The sequence below is a fragment of the Cricetulus griseus genome, assembly GCF_003668045.3.
Source record: "Cricetulus griseus strain 17A/GY chromosome 1 unlocalized genomic scaffold, alternate assembly CriGri-PICRH-1.0 chr1_1, whole genome shotgun sequence".
In the NCBI taxonomy this organism is placed as follows: Eukaryota; Metazoa; Chordata; class Mammalia; order Rodentia; family Cricetidae; genus Cricetulus; species Cricetulus griseus.
The window spans coordinates 166,605,653-166,624,710 of record NW_023276807.1 but is presented as its reverse complement, the minus strand read 5'-3'; the positions used below and the strand labels follow the sequence as shown (position 1 = coordinate 166,624,710).

Sequence of the window (19,058 nt, the reverse complement as noted above, 5' to 3'; positions counted from 1 at the left end):
CTAATATAATGGTGATACCGGTAAAGAGGAAGAAGAAAAGAGATGGATCCTCTGCTCACCCTCTACCCCCACCCCAGGCTCTGAAACTAACCCCCCCCCCACTTGCTCCTGCCAAGCACAAACTCTGCCTATGTGTTAACATCATCTGTTGCCAGTGAGATCTGATAGCTTGGATTTGGCGTTAGTCTCCAAAAGGAGCCTCTTTCACCCAGGACAGCCTGGTCCATAGAGGGGAAGCATAAAGAACAGTAACAAAGAGAATGGAATAAAGGAGATGGGAAAAGAACCCAGAAATGAAGTGCTGCCCGGAAGACACGAAGCAGGCAGAATGTTCTGGACAGCTGCTTGTAGTGGAGAGCTCCCCTCCGACTTTGCATCCATTTCTCAGTCCCACCACCCTCCATGTCAGAGCATCAAGGTCCTTGAGAAGCAGAAATGACACAGAAAGGAAATGTTTGGGTCTCTTCAGTTTTCAGAGTCAGCCACGTGAGCATTAGAATCGTAGGCTCCAGAAGGAGCAAGGTCTAAATAGAATGCCAAAGCAGGGAGGCACCTGTGAGGTCAGAGGTGCGCATGTGTGGTCAAGTTGCTACGAAAATCCAAGACACTAACCTGAGGGCTGAAGCCACACTCTCGTGGCGACTCACATTGCCTCCCACAGCTCCTCAGAGCTGAAGGTGTCCCTGGGAACCCAGGTGGTAGATGTCCCACTAAGGCAACTGAGGACACAGGTTCTCTGGACTCACATTTGGCTGAGTAGCTCTGTCTCCCCATCAGCCAATCATGAAAAGCAGATCCACTCTGCAGCTCCTCAAAGCTAGGCTGGTCAGTCTCTCTCTCTCTCTCTCTCTCTCTCTCTCTCTCTCTCTCTCTCTCGCCCTCCCCATCTCCCTCACCCCTCCCCTCCGTGTGTGTGTGTGTGTGTGTGTGTGTGTGTGTGTGTGTGTGTGTGTGTGTGTGTGTGTCTTTCTCTTTCTGTCTCTCTGTCTCTTTCCAATCCCACCCCTACCCCTTTTCCCCCAATCTCATAGTTCCTGGTTTCACCAGTGAAGGTTGGTAGGTGTGTCCCTCTCCAACTCAGAAATAAACTCCTAAGCAGACTCCACCTCTTCTCTGTGTCTGGTTTCTGGTCCCAGGCCCTTTCAACATGTGTCCCAGCCCGCAGGGAACCCCTTTGGCAGAAGGATGTGGTAGCACTAGTTTTCAACACTGCCCCCACTCCCAGCTACAGAGCCACTTAGGTAAATTTGACAAGAGTGTTTTTCCTTTTTACAAGATTTCTAATTACCTGCTGTTCCTGGCCTTCTCATTTAATCAGCTTCCAGAACTCTGCTGGGAGCCACAGAACCAGAGAAAGGAATCTGGTTCTCACCAGTATGAGAGCATGACCTGTGGGTGTCCTTGGATCTCATCGCCTCTTTACCATTATGACTTCCCATAATTACAGAGAATGTCCAGGACTCAGAAGATCTGGCTTCTGTCTTTTAGTGCCATGACTGTCTCCACATGCCAGCTTTGAAAAAGTTTCCTGGTCCTGACAAGCCCTCTGTGTCACCCAGGCACTAAAGCTGCCTGGTCACAGCATCGCCAGCTGGCCTGCAGAAGGCTTTTGAGAACTCCAGATTCTGAGCCTCCTCCCTGGCTGTTCTAGAACCCACACACGTCAGTTCCACATTTGCATCCTTGCTTTGCCTTCTTGCCCATTTCTAACCCAAATGCTTCTGCATGTGTCTGTTAGTTTAGCAAGGATAAATTCACTTGCAAAGCCCTGCCTTTGCCTGTTCTTTCCAGCCCCTGTCAGGCTGCATCTCTCCAGGCCTGAAATTCTCCCTTTGTATGTTTCTTCTTGCCTATGTCCTCCCTCGATTGGCATGGGCCACCCATAAATCCTCCCTAACTCAAATGCAGGAGTTCTGCATGACAGTGTCAAACACATTGTTATAGTGGAGTAGAGGACACAGCACTTTGGCTGAAGGAATTCATTTTATTTTGTCTTTGAGATAAGGTCTCATGTAGTCCAGGAGAAAAATTTTCCATGGAGAAAAGTTTATATAATTTCCACTAAAATCAGGTCTACTTTTCCCACTATTGTTCAATATACTACTGGAAATACAAGCCACAGCAAGAGAAGCTGTTAAGAAAGAAGATATTGTAGCATTTTTATTTGCAAATGGTATTATTCTATATGTAAGAAACCCAAGCATGCAACCAGAAAACTTAGAAGTGGTAAACAGTAATGTGCAGGAGACAAAACTAACACACAAAACTTAGTGGTTTTCCTACATACCAGTATACAGAGAAGGAAATCAGGGAAACAATTCCATCCACAGTAGCAAATAAACCTAATCAAGGAAGTGACAGACCTCTATAGGGAAAATGCTGAAGGAAGAAATTGAAGTAGACACATGCTTATGGCCATTTGTGAAAATGGCTACACTACAAAGAGTAGATTCAGTGTAATTCCAACCAAAATTGCAGAGCCATCCTTTTTAGAAATAAAAAGAGGAAAAGATCATATGAGAGACCCCAGGAAGCCAAAGCAATCCTGAGCAAAAAAGAGTAGGGCTGGAAGAGAGATCATCGTACCTGACTTATAGAGTGATAGTAATAAAAACAGCATGGTATGGACACAAAAGCATACGTGTCTATCAGTGATTTAGAATCTAGGACCCAGCCATAAATTCTCACAACTGTAGCCACCTTATGTTTTAGAAGGATGCCAAAAATACATATTGAAAAAATTGGATCTTCAATAAAGGGAACTAGAAAAACTAGATATCTGTATGTAGGAGAATGAAACTAGATCCTTAACTCTCACTCTGTCCAATTCTAAATGGAGCAAGGTTCTCAACAGATGACCTGAAACTCTGAAAGTACTAGAAGAAAAAGTAGGGAGGACTCTTCAGCACATAGGCATAGGAAACTGAATTTCTGAATCGGACTCCATTTAGGAAATACAGGCAATAATCAACAAATAGGACCTCATGAAATTAAAAAACTTCTGTACAGCAAGTGAAATTGTCAAGTGAGTGAAGGGATAGACTACAGAATGGAAGAAAAGCTTTGCCAGCTATACATCTGACACAAGTTTAGTATCTAGAATGTACAAAGAACCAAGAAACTAAACCTCAAGAAAACTAACAACCCAGTAGGGGGAAAATGGGCCATGGAACAAGACTTCTCAAATGAAGAAATACAGGGAGTTAGCTCAGTGGTTAAGAGCATTTACTGCTCTTGCAGAGGACCCAGATCTGTTCCTAGCACTCACACAGTGACACACAACCATCTTTAACTCTGGTTCCAGGGATCTATCACCATTTTCTGGTCACCATGGGTGCCAGGCATGCACATGGTATACATATATACATGCAGGCAAGCATGCATGTCTTAGTTACAGTTCTATTGCTATGATGAGACACTATAACCAAATCATAGGAAGAAAATGTTTTTTGTTTGTTTGTTTTTTGAGACAAGGTTTCTCTGTAACTTTGGAGGCTATCCTGGAACTCTTATCAGTAGACTGGGCTGGCCTTGTAACTCACAGAGATCCACCTCTCTCTGCCTCCCAAGTTCTGGAATTAAAGGTGTGTGCCATCACGGCCTGGCTGTTTGTCTGTCTTGCTTTTTGTTTTTTTTTTTTTTTTTTTTTTGGAGACAGGTTTTCACTGTACAGCCATGGCTGTCCCGGAACTCACTCTGTAGACCAGGCTGCCTTTGAACTCAGAGATCCACTTGCCTCTGCCTCCTGAGTGTTGGATTAAAAGTGCCACTACCTCTCAGCTGAAATAAAAACATTTGATTGGGCATGGATTAAAGTTCAGTCCATTATTAGTAGTCCATTATTTTCTTTTCTTTAGTTTTTGTTTTGTTTTTCGAGACAAGGTTTCTCTGTGTAACAGCCCTGTCTGTCCTGGAACTCACTTTGTAGACTTGGCTGGCCTCTAGCTCACTGAGATACTCCAGAAGGAGGTTTAGTTCATTATCATCGTGGTGGGACGCATGCATCATGCAGGCAGACAGAGTGCTGGAGTGGTCGCTCAAGAGTTCCACATGAGGATCCACAGGCAACAGAGAGAGAGAGAGACAATGGGCCCGGCTTGAGCATCTGAAACCTCAAAGCCTGCCCCAGTGACACACTTCCTCCAACAAGGCCACACAGTCCCTCCTGAGAATCATGTAATCTCTTAACTGTAATCACCTATAAAATCAGAATAAAAAAACATGTCACATATGTCCAACATACAACGGCACAGGATATACATTACTGTTCCAAATGGAAGGAAAGGGAGCACAGTAAGGAAATACTGAACCAAAACAAGACCAAAAATCATGTGAGCCAATGTCAAACTTGTTCTGGTAGAAGTTTCACCCCAAGCCCCCTCCCCCATCTCTCTCTCCAAACCCTACTGCATCTCAAAAAGCCTGCTAAATGATGACTCTTTTAAAAAGTGGCACTCGGGGGGGGGGGAAAAAAAAAGCCATGTGACAGAGCTTGGGTGGAAGGGTTTTTATTGGGGGAAAGTGAATGGGAAAAGAGGGGGCGGGAGGGATAGAGCTGCCTCTGGGGACAGGAGCAGCAGAAGAGAAGAGAGAAGCAGAGAGAAGGAGCGAGGGGGAAGAGAGAAAGAGAGACAGAGAAACAGGCAGAGAGGGAGGGGAGAGGGAGGGGGAAGATGAGGGAGAGGGAAGAGAGAAACTCGAGGTGGGCAGGGCCCTTTTAAAAGAGAACATAGTAAATGTACACAGGTGGTGCTCTTAGTGGCTGCAGCTGAGGGCATATCCTGTCAGAACCCCAAAGGACAGGCCACTACAGATGCCTGACTACTAACATTCCTTTCTTTTTATTTATTATAAAAAGGTGAGAGGTTAGAAAGGGGTAGCGGGTGAGGTAGGATGAGGATGCTGTGTTCTCAAGACTTCTGCTAACCTGGAGGTTATCTTTCATCTTTGGGGGACTTGGAAAGCTGGGGTGCTGACCATGTTCTGGAGTAGTTAGCTGTTTCACTTCACTGTCCAGGCTCTGTGGAACTGTTAGGTACTGCCTGGACCTGGCAAAATGCTGTTTGAGGTGGATCCAAGTCAACTCCTTTCCTATCACCACTGCATCACCAGGACATGCTTGGTAGTCTTACACTTCCAGCTCCAATGGGAGTAAGGAGGTACAGATGATGACACAGCTCCTATGAGTGAGAAGTAAGACCCAAGGGTCTGTAATTCCTCACATCCCAGGAATTCAGAGAGAGACAATTTTGAAACAGGCACAGGCTGCTTAGTGATTTGTCAAACACAGAGCAGGAGCCAAGGGCACTGAACCTGAGAGAGACACAGTCACATGGTACCAGGACTTCAGCAAAGCCAATAGGCGAGGAGAACACTGTGCTCAAGAAATGAAGCCTCACGTCCAGGGAAATGGACTTTGGCTGGTTCCACTCCCTATTAGCAGCTCTCCTTGGCAGGTATTCCATGACTCTGGCATCTCCAGCATCTTGGGGGCTCCAAGGTAATCCAGTGCTCACATTCACAGCTTCATGCGATGGCATCTCTAGGCTTCCATTTAGGGACAGCCCTGACACATGCCTGGCCTCAGCTGTTTTCCTTAGTTGTGGAGGGGGATTCCTTTCTTCCAAGACAGAACTACATGGTCAAAGCTACCACGTCCTGCTGCTTTCTGGGGTTGGAACATGCCCCACCCCAGCCTTGTTGAAATACATTTTTATCAGCTTTCTGTTTTCAATAGTTTCCTTCACTGCCTAAGTTTTACTGTCTTGAAAGTCTTTCTATAGACCAGGCTGAACTTGAACTCAGAGATGCACCAGGCTTTGCCTCTGGAGTGCTAAGATTAAAGGTGTATATCACCATGCCTGACCTTAAAGTTTTTATTTAATTCCTTTTCATTTCCTTAATTCCTTTTTACAAGTTGGATGCTTAGCTGGGTGGAGTCTTGTTCTGAGGTTTCCACTTCCTTTATTCCATTTTGCACCAGGCTTTTCTTTAATCTATTATTCTGTTTACATTTCCTGACCCCCCCTTTTCTCCTCCAACTGGAAATTTTGTATTTTTCCTTGCTCAGTTTTCTCCTTTTCATTATAGATATGTATAAGACTGGCCACTAATAGCCACACAACACAGTCAATGCTAAATTGTTTTGACATCTCCTCTGCCAAAGCTGTTAATCCATAACTCTTCAATTTCATCTTGGCCAGATTTTTTTTTTGATAAGGGCAAAAAGCAGCCACATTCTTCAACAAAATATCACAAGAATAGTTTCTAGGCCACATACTCATATTCTTCTCCTCTGAAACCTCTTGAATGGGGCCTCCACAGTTCAATTACCCTTACCCTCAGCACTGCTGTCTTTCATGATTCCACCAGAATGGCCCATTAAAGCTATCTTAAAGGATTAACTGCTTTTTTAATCCAAAGTCCCAAAGTCTACATTTCTCCAAACAAAATCATGGTCCAGTGATGGGAGATGTTATTATGTATGTTTCTCTTATTGGTTGATGAATAAAACATTGATTGGCCAGGCAGGAAGATAGGTAGGGCTAGGAGAAGAGAATTCTGGGAAGTGTAGGCAGAGAGGAGTTGTCATGTGAACCCAGGAAGAGAGGAGGTGAGTCAGTCATTGTCCTGTAAGATAAGACCATGTAGAATACATAGATTAGCAGTTATGGGTTAATAATTAAGACAGAGATAGCCAATAAGAAGCCCAAGCCAACAGCCAATAGCTTTATAATTAATATAGCATCCATGTGTTTACTTGGCGCTGACACGCCTGTGGGACCAGGCTTGTGGGAATAACCATCCACAACAAAATGGTGCCAGCAACATGGGTTGTACGAACTTCCATGTAGAACCTGACAAAAACTTAAAAAGGAATTTTAAAAAGGAAAGAACAGAGGCAAGAACAATTTCTTGGTAGCAGCATTTTCTTTTGCTATAGGTAAGCAGAGACTTAAGACTCCTTTAAGAGTGGTTTCCTGACTCAGCCTAATCGACAAAAAGCACCGAGCTCTTTTACCAAACAAGTGGTGTTAACAAGCAGATAAGACTCATGTGGTTAGAAGAAGGTAAAGGTATACAGTAAAGACAGATTCAGATGAAGAAAAACCTCTAAGTGATTTACAGCGTGTTTAAAAAAAATATACATAGGCTTGGGAAAGAAAAGAAAAAAGAATAAGTGGTTAAAAAAGGAATACAGTAGCTAGTTGTGGTGCACGATGTAGGCTGGTAAGATTTGCTGAGGGAGGCAGAGACAAGCAGAGTTCTAAGATTTCAAGTCCAGCCTGGTGTACAGAGTGAATTCCAGGACAGGCAAAAGTACACAGAGAAACCGTGTCTTAGAAAATGAAAAAATAAAAGGATAAGAAACAGAGTAATAAAAAAGCCACGTAAAATCTGACAGTCCGGGCAGTGGAGGAGAGGATGGCCTAGAAGCCCCTCCCCTAGAATGAGAGTGATGACTACTCTCTATGCTATCCTAGAGTCCTCATCCAGTGGCTGATGGAAGCAGAGACAGACATACACAGAAATACACTGAGCTGAATTCTGGAACCTAGTTGAAGAGAGGGAGGAATGAAGAACGAAGGGGTCTGTACCAGGTTGGAGAAACCCACATAAACAGTTGGCCTGAAAAAGGGAAAGCATATCGACCCCAGACGCTCTTTGGGAGGCCAGTACGGGACTAATCCAGCCCCCTGATCATGGATGCCATCGGGGAGGCCCCTGCACTCCTGGGAGCCTCCGGAGGTGGACTGGCTTTTTGCCCTGGTGTATGTGGGGGACTTCGAGAGCCCATCCCACTTGAAGGGATGCACTCTGTCTCTGAACACATGGGGAGGGACCCAGGCCCAGCACAGGAAGATTTGGTGGACTTGGTGGAGCCCCGGTTGGGGGCCCTACCCTGCCTGGGGAGTGGTGGGTGGATGGGGTGGGGGGTAGGTTGGAGGTGGGGGAGAAGGAATGGGGGTAAGGGGAGGGAGAGGGAGAGGGAGAGGGAGAGGGAGAGGGAGAGGGAGAGGGAGAGGGAGAGGGGAAGTACATGTGAAACAAGCCTGTTCCCCAACTTGAATTAATAATAATAAAAAGAAAAAAAAAACCCATAGTGCATTAAATAAAGCAATTTAAAAAATGGAAAAAAATACAATAATTTTAAATTCAAGTAATCATTTGAAAAAAAAAAGCCACGTAAAGAGGGAAAATACTCAGAGTCTGGATACTGTATGTTATAGTGTTGTCTTTAAATTGTTTGATTTCTGAGGAAAGAGCTACAGCTGCTAAAATGCATTTGATTATAAATGTTACTGAATTAATCCAACTTATATAATTTGAAAATGCTTTGACTTCAAAATTTAAGTCTAAGGACAGGTTACTTTGGAAAAGAATTTCTGCTTTGGTTTCCACAAAAAAATAAAAATCTGGGTCTTCTTAAGATCACCATGATGGTGCCCCCAAAAAGCAGGAAGCAGTTTGGAGAGAACAATGCCCCAAATCCCAAATATTGTTTATAAATGTTTGTTTTCATTTAAATGGAGTTGGTTATAAATGGTTAAGGATCACAACCAATCTCTTTCTAAAGAAAAAAAAGGGAATATGCTATAGAAATGAATACTTTGCATTGATATAGACTTTGGTTTATTGATAAAAATTTAAGATCAATTTTGTTATATGTATATTTCTCCTCTTGTATTGTGTTTGTATAGCTCATTTAAAAATGTAATGTATAATTAAGTACAGATTATAGATAGTTACCTATAATTGTCAAAACTTATAGTTAGGTTAGTTAGATTTTCTAGATATATAGAGATATATTTCAAATGGATAGGCATTCTTCAAAACTTTCAAAGACCTACAGAATATGGCATTTAAAATGGTTTAGGGTTTTTCATGACAGTGACACACAAATGCGCCTGGAAACTCCAATTAATTCAGAGAGGAAGATGGGCATTGAAGAAACTCATTATGGAGTTTGTCTTTGAGAAACCCCCATCCCACTGGTTAAGCCTGCAACCAAGAGCATCTGGATGTGTTGTGTGCCACATCCCACCAAGCCAAAGCACACCCTGGTCCTCCTGAACACCAAGGGCCTGGGGGATGTGGAAACATTAGGATGAGGCTAAGTCTGACCCTTATGAGCCCTTGTGATCCAACTGCTTGATCCTTTTATAAATAGATCTAAGTTCCACAGACTGAATTACACAGGTGAGATATTATAGTAGGGAAAACAAATTTTTATATCTTGCCATTTGGGTGAATGATTTCAATCCAAAAAAAGTTTATTTAGCAGTTAAATTACTGGGTTCTAGGCAGAGTGGTTAGATATCAGTGAACAAAACAAAGGATTTTCCTTCTGAGAACCCTCCTAGTTTCATTGAGAATCCCACCTGTGTGTACTCTGATATAGTCTTGTACCTGAAGAGAAGCAGGATGGAGAGGAAGAGCTGTCATGGGGCATCCTCTGACCTCTGAACTCCAGAAGGAGAGCTGGGCTGGAACTTCTGAGCTAGCCTGTGTTGGGTCAAGGGTGTTGAGTCTCTATCTCTCATACCCACCCACAGCTGGAAGTCTGCCATGGAGGCCTTTGTCATTCAAAGTGCTGCCATAGGAGAGCTGTTGCCCCTCAGCACTGCCATAACTGGAGGAATAAGGTCTTCCATTTTGAAAGGTGACCCAGGCAGCACAGTGTTACTTCTGCTAGGTGGATGGGTGCTTCCATAAGAAGGTGGATGAATGACATTATCTATGAACAGTTATATGGAAGGATGCTTTGATGAGAAAGTGGATGACATCAGCCCATCTCAGTGGATGAAGAATGACTTCTGTCTTGTCTTCTGACATGCCTATAATACATTTTGTGGATGGGGCTAAGGAGTTAGGTTTACATTTTTGACAGACTATTTTTATTTTATGTAGTATGTGTGTCTGTCTCTGGTATATGTATGTGAGTGCAGGTATCTTTGGTGTTTTGAGGCTTTGGATTCCCCAGAGCTGGAGTTACAGAAAGTCAGAAGCAGCCTGGTGTGGATGCTGGGAACAAATTTCAGTCCTCTGGAAGAGCAAGTGTTCTTGCCACTGAGCCATTTGCCCAACACCTTGGGCTCAATTTTTTTTTTTTTATGGTGAAACTTATCAGCTGTCCATAGGGCATTCTGGAAGTTCTTGAGAGAGCTAACTCTGTAGGTAGTGAAGGCACATGTTTGTTCCACAATAACTACTTAGATGAATTTGGTTTCTTAAGTAGGTGAACTGAGAGATTAAAAAGAAAAAAAAAAAACTACTGTTGTTGTGTGTGAGATGTTATGTGGTTCATTGAGTGCCTGTGTTTGTGTGTGTGTGTGTGTGTGTGTGTGTGTGTGTGTGTGCTTGTGTAGGCACATGCCACAACTCCTTCCAACTTCATCTGGGTTCCATAGACTAAAATAAACTGTTTGGCTGATGCAGTAAGAGCCTCTCCACCCTGCTTCATCTTGCCTGATGATTCATCCTTTTATTCTTTCCCTTTGTTTTAGACATCTGAGAGCAGTGTCTAAATTCACAGGTTTTCCATTTTCCTCCAGAGAGGCATTAGTAGCACAGCATTTTTGTATTTGGCTCATTTCATTAGGCCACTGCTTTAAGATTTACACATAGTGTTTCCAATGGCAGGATTGCTCTCCTTTTAAAATGCTGTGTTCCTATTCCACATTGTCTCTTCCCATTCAGCCACGGAGGAGAATTCATAGACCATCAACATTTGACTGTTCTAAATTATTACAAAAGAAACACTGTGATGCTCTTTGCTGCAGCTTCAGGAGATGAAACACAAACCACCAAACTCAACATGGAGTTTATTGGGAAAGGGAGCAAAAGGAGGGGTAGGTGTTAACTGATTGGAAGTAGAAATGGAAAGAGAAATAACAGGCTGGAGGGACTTGCTTAAAAGGAAAAGTGAGCAGTTTAGAACAAGGCTCATCAGTTGGAGCCATTGAAACTGAAGTCATGGAGCTGCTTTGGAGCAGCTCTGCTTGGCCCCAGATCAGTGTGGTTTCTGTATGCAGAGTCCTTACACAGCCAATTAACACATACGTGACACAGCCACACAACCTTTGACAGCCTTTGAGCGGTCAGCATAACAGGACATCAACAAGGGGTAGGGTAAGAAGCGATCATCCAGAGAAGATAGATCTCAGTGGCTAGGGAAGGTCACCCGGAGAAGAGTGATCCATGAAAGGGGAGAGAACCTGAGGATTAGAGAGCCCCATGACCAGGAAAGATTCCCTAAGGAGAAGGCACATGCTCAGGTGAGTGCTGAGGAGAAACTACCAGGACTGGAGGAGAGGAGTTGGAAGCAGGAACAAAGCCAGGACCAGGGGAGAGGGAGAAGCCAGGATATCGGTTCACAGATGAGTCTGGCCCTTGAAGATTGTTCCCACGCCCCTGGATTTACACTACCTTTTTTATGTAACACCAATAATTAACACCCAGAGACTGATATTAGGGTGCAAGCTTCAAGCTGAAAATCAGAGAAGCAAAGCAGCCAGCCACTAGCTCTTACCTCTACCTCAGACTGAAATGGTGATCCTGTCGCCGCCAGTCTAAGAATGCTGCCTTTCCTTAAAGTGGCTGAAGACAAATTCTCTAAGCCTGACTTTGCTTCTTCTTTTTATACCTCTCAAATCCTGGGATTAAAGGTGTGTACCACCACTGCCTAGTCTATACCTAACTAGTATGACTGCTGGTCTGACGGCCTTTGTACACGCACACTGGTGGTTCACATCTTAGCACTTAACTCTGTATCTGTTTGCTGACTTTTCTGTGTAGTGTGCATAGGATCTAATTCTGCTTTCTGCATGTGGATGCCCTATTTCCCCACCACTGTTTGTTGAAAACATTGTCCTCCTGCTGAGTGTGTTCTTGACAGCCTTGGTAAACATCAGGTGATAGTTAATTCATGGATTTATTTCTGAGCCTCTTACTCTATCCCATTGGCATATATCTTTGTTTTGTTATTACCATACTTTAAGGATACTCATTGACACATGTTAATTGTATAAATTAATGAGCTACTCAATGATATTCTGAGACAGACATGTCCATTGTCACCTCCTTTGCTTTTCTTGTGGTGTCTGTTAACAGCACTTTGGGAAAAGTTTTTGAATAAACTATACTATTCTGATGAAAACAAATAGCCTAGTAATTTGTTTTAAATCATGATGTGTGCTGCTGTTCTTGTTTGAGTAATTTGGTTAAAGAGGGTATTTTGTGATTTCGTGTGAAGCTTAGGATTTTTTTATGATAAATAATATCATTGGCATATTTGTAAGTACTTTGATACCATCTGTGAAGCACCAGTCATATTTTTAAAACTAAAGTTCTCTCAGGACTTTGTGTCTGCTTGTCTTCTCAGCTGGGACTTGGTCTAGTTTGAGATTGTGCAGGTGTTTTTGAGCTCTGTCACCATCTCTGTGAGTTCACATGTGTTGTCACAGTCTCTGTGAGGTCACCTGTGCTGCCCCAGTCTCTGTGTGGTCACATGTGAATCAGTACATAGAAACATGTGCAATCATTTGTTTCATTGCTCTTGGCCTTTGTGATCCGTAGGATGAAATCACCAAGAAGTTTTAATTTGTAGTTCCCTGGTGGCTAAGAATGTTGACCCTTTTATTATGTGTTTCTTAGCCATTGATGTTTCATTGTTTGAGAGTTCTCTGTTCAGCTCTATACCCAAATTTTATATCATGGTATTTGTTTTCTTCTTGTTCAGTTATTTATTTGGTTTTGGTTTTAGCTCTTTATATATCTGAACACTAACTATCTATCCGATGTATAATGGTTGTAGACTTTTTCCTATTTATAAAATCCCTCTTGTTGGGGTTGGAGACATGGCTCAGAGGTTAAGAGATGGCTACACTTCCAGAGGTCCTGAGTTCAATTCCCAACAACCACATGGTGGCTCACAACCATCCATTATGAGATCTGGTGCCCTCTTCTGGTGTGCAGATATACATGGAAGCAGAATGTTGTATACATAATAAATAAATAAAATCTTTTTAAAAAAAAACTATTAAAAAATCCCTCTTGTTAATTGTTCTTAGAATCTATGCGATCTGGATCCTGCTCAGAAAGTCTGTTCCTGAGCAAATGAGTTCAATCCCATTCCCCACCCTCTCTTCTATATGATTCAGGTTGTCTTATCTTACACTGAGGTCCTTGCTCCACTTGGAGCTGTGTTCTGTGCACAGCAATGTGGGTTCTACTAAGTTTCTCAGGCTGATCTTGGATTCTTTCTCTAGCCAGAGAAAGCACTCTTGCTCCCCCTGCCTTGGCCTCCAGAGTTCCTGGAAGAACAAGGCCACAGGGCCAGCCCATATGGACTCCTGAGGAGTGCTCTCCTCAGCCCTCTGCCCTCTGTGTCTTCCAGGTTGACCCTAAGAAGGACTCATGTGCATGAATTCACTTTTCCTTAACCAAATGCCATTTATGTCACAGAATTCACTGAGCTGATCTGGGCAAAGTCTTCCCCAAGTCCTGATGGAATAAAGAATTCCACAGAGTTTGTGAGTTTCTTTCCAGACTTCATCAAGACTGTTCGGGATTTCATGCTGGAGCTGAAGTTAGATAGAGACAGCATCATCATCACCGAGGATGAGTACCTGGAGAATGCACTGAAGCTGATCCCATGACAGGGAAGGTTGGGGTGGGGCTGGGAGGGGCTGGGATCTGCTGAGCTGCTCCCATCCTCTGTGTGGTCCTTTTGTATTGCATTGGGATGGAAGTCTGCAGAAATGCTCATGGGTCATTGGCTGATAATGTCTGGGAACTGGGGTTTAGTTTCTTTTGAGAAAAGTAGAGTCTAGAACACAGCAAAATTATTACAAGCCAAGGTCTTTACAGTTTGTACTTTAGCATCTGGAGTATACAGCATCTAAACTTCTCCAAGTCCAGATATCTTTATTGCTTATTTTCATGTCTGCCTTCCTTTAAGAAATAGTTGGCTACATGATTCTCATTCATACATTTATTGTATATAGAGCTTCTCAAAATATATTTCACAGAGTTATACATCTTTCTTCTCATGGTGGAACATTGGTTTTGTTGGCTATGTTCTAAGTAAACTGACAGATGTTCTTTTCAGTCTATGCCTTCTCAGTATCCATCATCCTTTATCACAATAGTCTGCTTTTATTCATGCTACAGTGTCAGTATCAGTTATAGTAATAATCTATACACTATTTGCAGAGACATTTTGAAGCCTTGTGTGGAATGCCATTTCTGATTTGCTCACTGCCTTCATTTTCCTGTCTTTGCTTTCTCAAAACACTAAAAACATAGTAGGTGAGAAAACAGACTGTGAAACCAGTAGTCACACTCTCAAAATTACATATGAAAAGGAAAGTGTTTAGCCCTGAACAACCCAAGACCCATTTCTCAGCACAAAGGAGATTTAGTTGCCCCAGAGGGACAAAGGGCAGGGAATAAGAGACAAAGACAGGAGATAGAGGAGGAGGGAGAGGGAAAGGGAACAAGAGAGAGGGGGAAGGAATATTTGTTCCAGAGGACAAAGGACTGCCTCTGGATAGAGGGGTGACAGACAAGGCCATAGACAAATGGCAATTTATAAAGGTAAGAGGGGAAATCCCATGTTAGGATGAGGTGTTTAATTTTAATTGGGAATGTTAATTAGGCGAGACAAAGGGAGCTGTTGATTGTTGGACTTCAATACTTCCAAAGCTTGACCTTGGAAGTTCGTCTCAGGAGGACAAAGTGGACAAATAAGGGACTAGAACTTGATGGCTAGCTTTAAGAATGTAACCTAAATGTCTTTAGCAAGGCAAGGGGAATATGGGAGGGGCAAGCCTGCCAAAGTCATGTTCACCACACTGGAGCTGGCTAGAGTCCCTTTACTATAATCTTCTATTACTGTTCATTTTAAACAAGGGATCACAATGTAGCCCTTAGCTGGCCTGGTTTTCACTGTTTAGCCCAGAATAGGCTGGCCTAGAATTCAGTTTCTCCTGCCTCTGTCTCCCATATACTGGGATTAAAGGTGTATGCTACCACCCAGCTTCCCTTTCCTTTCTTTCTTTTCCTTTTTCTTAAAAATTTTGTTTTTTATTTATTTGTTTATTTGCTTTTTGTTTTTTTGAAACAAGCTCTCACGGTGTAGACTTTGCTAGCTGGCAATGCCCCATATAGAGCACGGCAGCCTCAACCTTTCACAATTTTTGATAAGGTTAACAGCTCTGTATGCAGTTTTCAGAAAACATTTCATTGCTTTACTTGAGTGTTGTAACCGGATGTTGTAGAGCACGTGTAGGCACTAAGGCCATTGCTTGAGTGAAGCAGATGGCATAACTATCATTTCACATTGTTAATTTTCATGAAATGCACAGCTATAATGGATTCAATAAAAATCCCTAATACATGGGCAGGGGAGATGACTTTTGTAGGGGACACCTTAACCACACCTGCTTGGGGTTGGTTACAGGTGTGTCTGGCCACGCCCACTAGGTCAGAGTGATGTTAAGGGGGTTTAAGAGTGAGGGGCACACTTCTTCCCCTTTTCTTCTTTGGCTTGTTCTACTTACCTTGTTCCCTGCCAGCTGGCTAGGCTGTTCTGAGTAAGTAGGGCCCTCCTAAATAAATGTCATTGTATCTATACCTGACTCCATATTGATATTTCACTTTAGACTTTGTGCTTAAAGCACTGGTTACCTGAGTGTGAAGATTGGAGGTACAATCTCCAGAACTTACATAAATGCTTAGTGGTGTGATGCTCTACCTTCAATCCAGTGAGAGGGCTGAGGACACAGGATAGTACTGGAGCATGCTGGCTAGCCAGACTGGCTGAACAGGAACATTCCAGTTTCATGTGAGAAACCCTGCTTCCATGCAGAAACATTATGTGTACTCTCACACACATATTCACAGACATGGGACAACATGCATACATACACCACACACCTCCACATGAGAGAAAGGGAGAAAATCCTCCATACAGCAGTCCTGAAGTACTGTCTTAATGTTGCAATCAGATCTCTAGACTTACCTATCCATCATATGTTCATTGTCCTGCCTCCCCTCCTCAGCTGTGAAGAACACATTTTTTCTAAGACTGTGTATTTGGCATTTACAAGAAATGAATTCTGTTAGTGTCAAAGTAGTTTTCCTTTGGTGACCATGGCATCGTTCTTAGAATTGCTACTGTTGCTATTTCTAATGTTCTAGTTTTCTTGTTTGTGGCTCTTCTTTTGGATCCCATAGCTCCTGTGGGACAGAAATCACATTTAGCTTTCTGCTGTTCAGTCAACAGGACACACATCAACAGTATGCTTGATGCCATGGTCAGCTCTGTGGATTTCATCCATACGCTCTTCCAGGGAGTCAAATGTCTCCTGAGATATTTCATCAAACTTCTACCAAGCACACACTTGGTATACTTTTGACATGCAAAGAAGTGTTGCATGTTCATGGTACAGAGACCTGTGAGTGCAGAACACTCCACATAGACAAGAGCCTCCATCATTTGCTCTCTGCTCTAAGACTATTCCCCTTGCTCTATGTTTCCCTAACACCATGCAACAATCCCAGAATCCAAGCATCCAATTTGCCCAGGGAGTGCATCAGACATTTCTTTCCTAAATGGAAGTGCTTTGTGTTTGACCGGCCAATGAATGACAAAGAACTCTTACAAAAAATTGAGACAGTCTTAGAAGACCAACTGGATCCTAAGTTTCAGGAAGGAATAAGGGCTTTTGATTTTTACATTTTCACTGATGCAAAGATCAAGACACTCAGAGAGGGGATTAAGATCATTGGGAATTGTGAGTGTTTTGTTTTGTTTTTGAACACACTTGTGGGTTGCTGTAAGTTTCTGTCCCAGCTGGTCCCGCTGACCTTGGTTCCCAAATAAACACACAGACGGTATATTAATTATGAAACTGTTTGCTGATAGCTAGGGATTCTTATTGGCCAGCTCTGTCTTAATTATTAACCCATTTCTATCAATCTATGTATTGCCATGAGGCTGTGGCTTTCCCAGTAATGCCCTGGCATGTTGTCACTCCTTCAGCAGCATGGGGATTCTGTGGCAGGTTCCTGCTGTCTACCTTTCCCAGAGTTCTCCTTGTCTCCTAGCCCCACCTATCTTCCTGCCTCATTGTCCAAACTGTTTTATTCATCAACCAATAAGAGAAACATATATACAAAAGGACATGCCCCCATTAGTTCTGTATAGAGTAGTATACATTGAACTTATTAGCTTGTGCATGTTTTTAAATTATCTATATAATGATAATGTGCTTGTATCTCTACTCTGAAAAATCTATTTTATACTTAATTGTAGATTACAAGTCCTTCTTTAAAGACTTCATCCCTAGTATCTATGTCTGTAGCATACCTATATAAAATTCTCAACTGATAATAAAGTCACTGGTGAAAAGGGACTTAATCACCTATAAAAATCAGTGTTTAAATAACTAAAGCCAATATACTCTATTTTCATAGGTGATATCTTCTATATTAATTATTTTTTGAATGACAAAGTGAAATGTAATTTGGATATTGAAATAGTTTGAATATAAATATTAGTGATTAAACTGTGCAAATTGATAGATACTATTAAGAAATAACATGATATGTTTTTCCTTGGTAGTTCATATAATCCATTTGCCATTAAAGATTTAAATGCAAAATTATATTTTTCGTACAGTGGACTTTATTAGGTGAAGATAGCTATTAACTTTTAGCATTATGAACTAGAAACCACAAACACAAAGGGACAATATGAAAGAGATTGATGGCTTGCTGAAGGAAGTGTGTGAGTTGTGTGTGTGTGTGTGTGTTTCTGAGTGTGGATATGTAGCTATGAGAGATTTAGAAATGTAGACTAGTCTTAAAATCTTGGATCCCATTCACTTATAACTTCTGGTTCATAAAGGACTGGGGACTCTGGTGACAACCTACGTGGATGCCATCAACAGTGGAGCAGTGCCTTGTCTGGATGATGCTGTGACAACTCTGGCCTAGCGTGAGAACTCAACAGCCATGCAGAAGGCAGCTGACCACTACAGTGAGCAGATGGCCCAGAGACTGAGGCTCCCCACAGACATGCTCCAGGAACTGCTGTGTGAGCACACAGCCTGTGAGAAGGAAGCCATTGCTGTCTTCATGGAGCACTCCTTCAAGGATGAAAACCAGCAATTCCAGAAGAAGCTGCTGGTAATGTTTGTGTCATTAACTGTCATGACTCTAGTGCTGCTTCACATCTGTAGCGTGGCTGTGCCTTCATTGACCACTTGTGCTTGTCTCATTCAGTGATAAACATTCTTTGTGTTCATAGTGAATACAGTTGTGAAAGACTGCATGTCCAGTCCCTAAACTTCACCTGATTCTTTTTTTTTTTTTAGCTAGAAATGTGTAATAGCTGGAATAATGAGTATATAGTGTCCTAAATCCTTCACCCAGTTGATGTTTGTGGATTGCAGTTCAGCCCAAGTTCAGTATAGCTCATCCTGAATTTGATGTATTCTTCAGTTTCTATGAAAGTTTCTCACTGGAGTCTCACTGCAGGCCACTGCTCATCTATTGCTCCTTGTTGAATCATGGTGTCATTGAAGGTAGAATTACAGGATGTGACAGAACCAGAGATGTAAGATGCAGATCCATCTTTTTACAGAAAGCTTGGAGGGTTAGGAACTTAAGGGATATTTACTGTGGACTTGCACACATTTTTTGGGGGGCGGGGGAATCCTAATTCAGGTTTTAGCATTTCACATTCACTTGAAGTCTTATTACACTAGAATGCTTTCTCTTTGGGAAATAGGGTACTCTTGTACAGTTTCTTGGAATTTTATCTCTTCTATTCCTTCAAAGTGTCAGATCCCTGTACATTTCCTTTATAGGAATTGATAGATGAGAGGAAAAGGATTTTCATGCTGAAGAATGAAAATAAAGATAAATATTGCCAGCAAGAACTGAATCGACTTCCAAAGGATTTTATGGAAAATATTTCAACACTTTCTATTCCTGCAGGACACAGGCTCTACATGGAAATGAGAGCAAAGATTGAGCATGATTAG

The 19,058-nt window shown here is 42.4% G+C and overlaps 1 protein-coding gene across 1 annotated transcript in view; it reads left to right on the top strand.

Moving 5' to 3' along the window:
* The window catches only part of LOC100764887 (guanylate-binding protein 6-like), a 25,063-nt gene extending 6,005 nt beyond the window's left edge, over window positions 1–19,058 (top strand). The window contains 4 exon segments of the mRNA XM_027388543.2: window positions 13,458–13,657; window positions 16,552–16,802; window positions 17,918–18,198; window positions 18,882–19,058. Of these exon segments, the coding sequence (XP_027244344.1) occupies window positions 13,458–13,657; window positions 16,552–16,802; window positions 17,918–18,198; window positions 18,882–19,058 (909 nt within the window).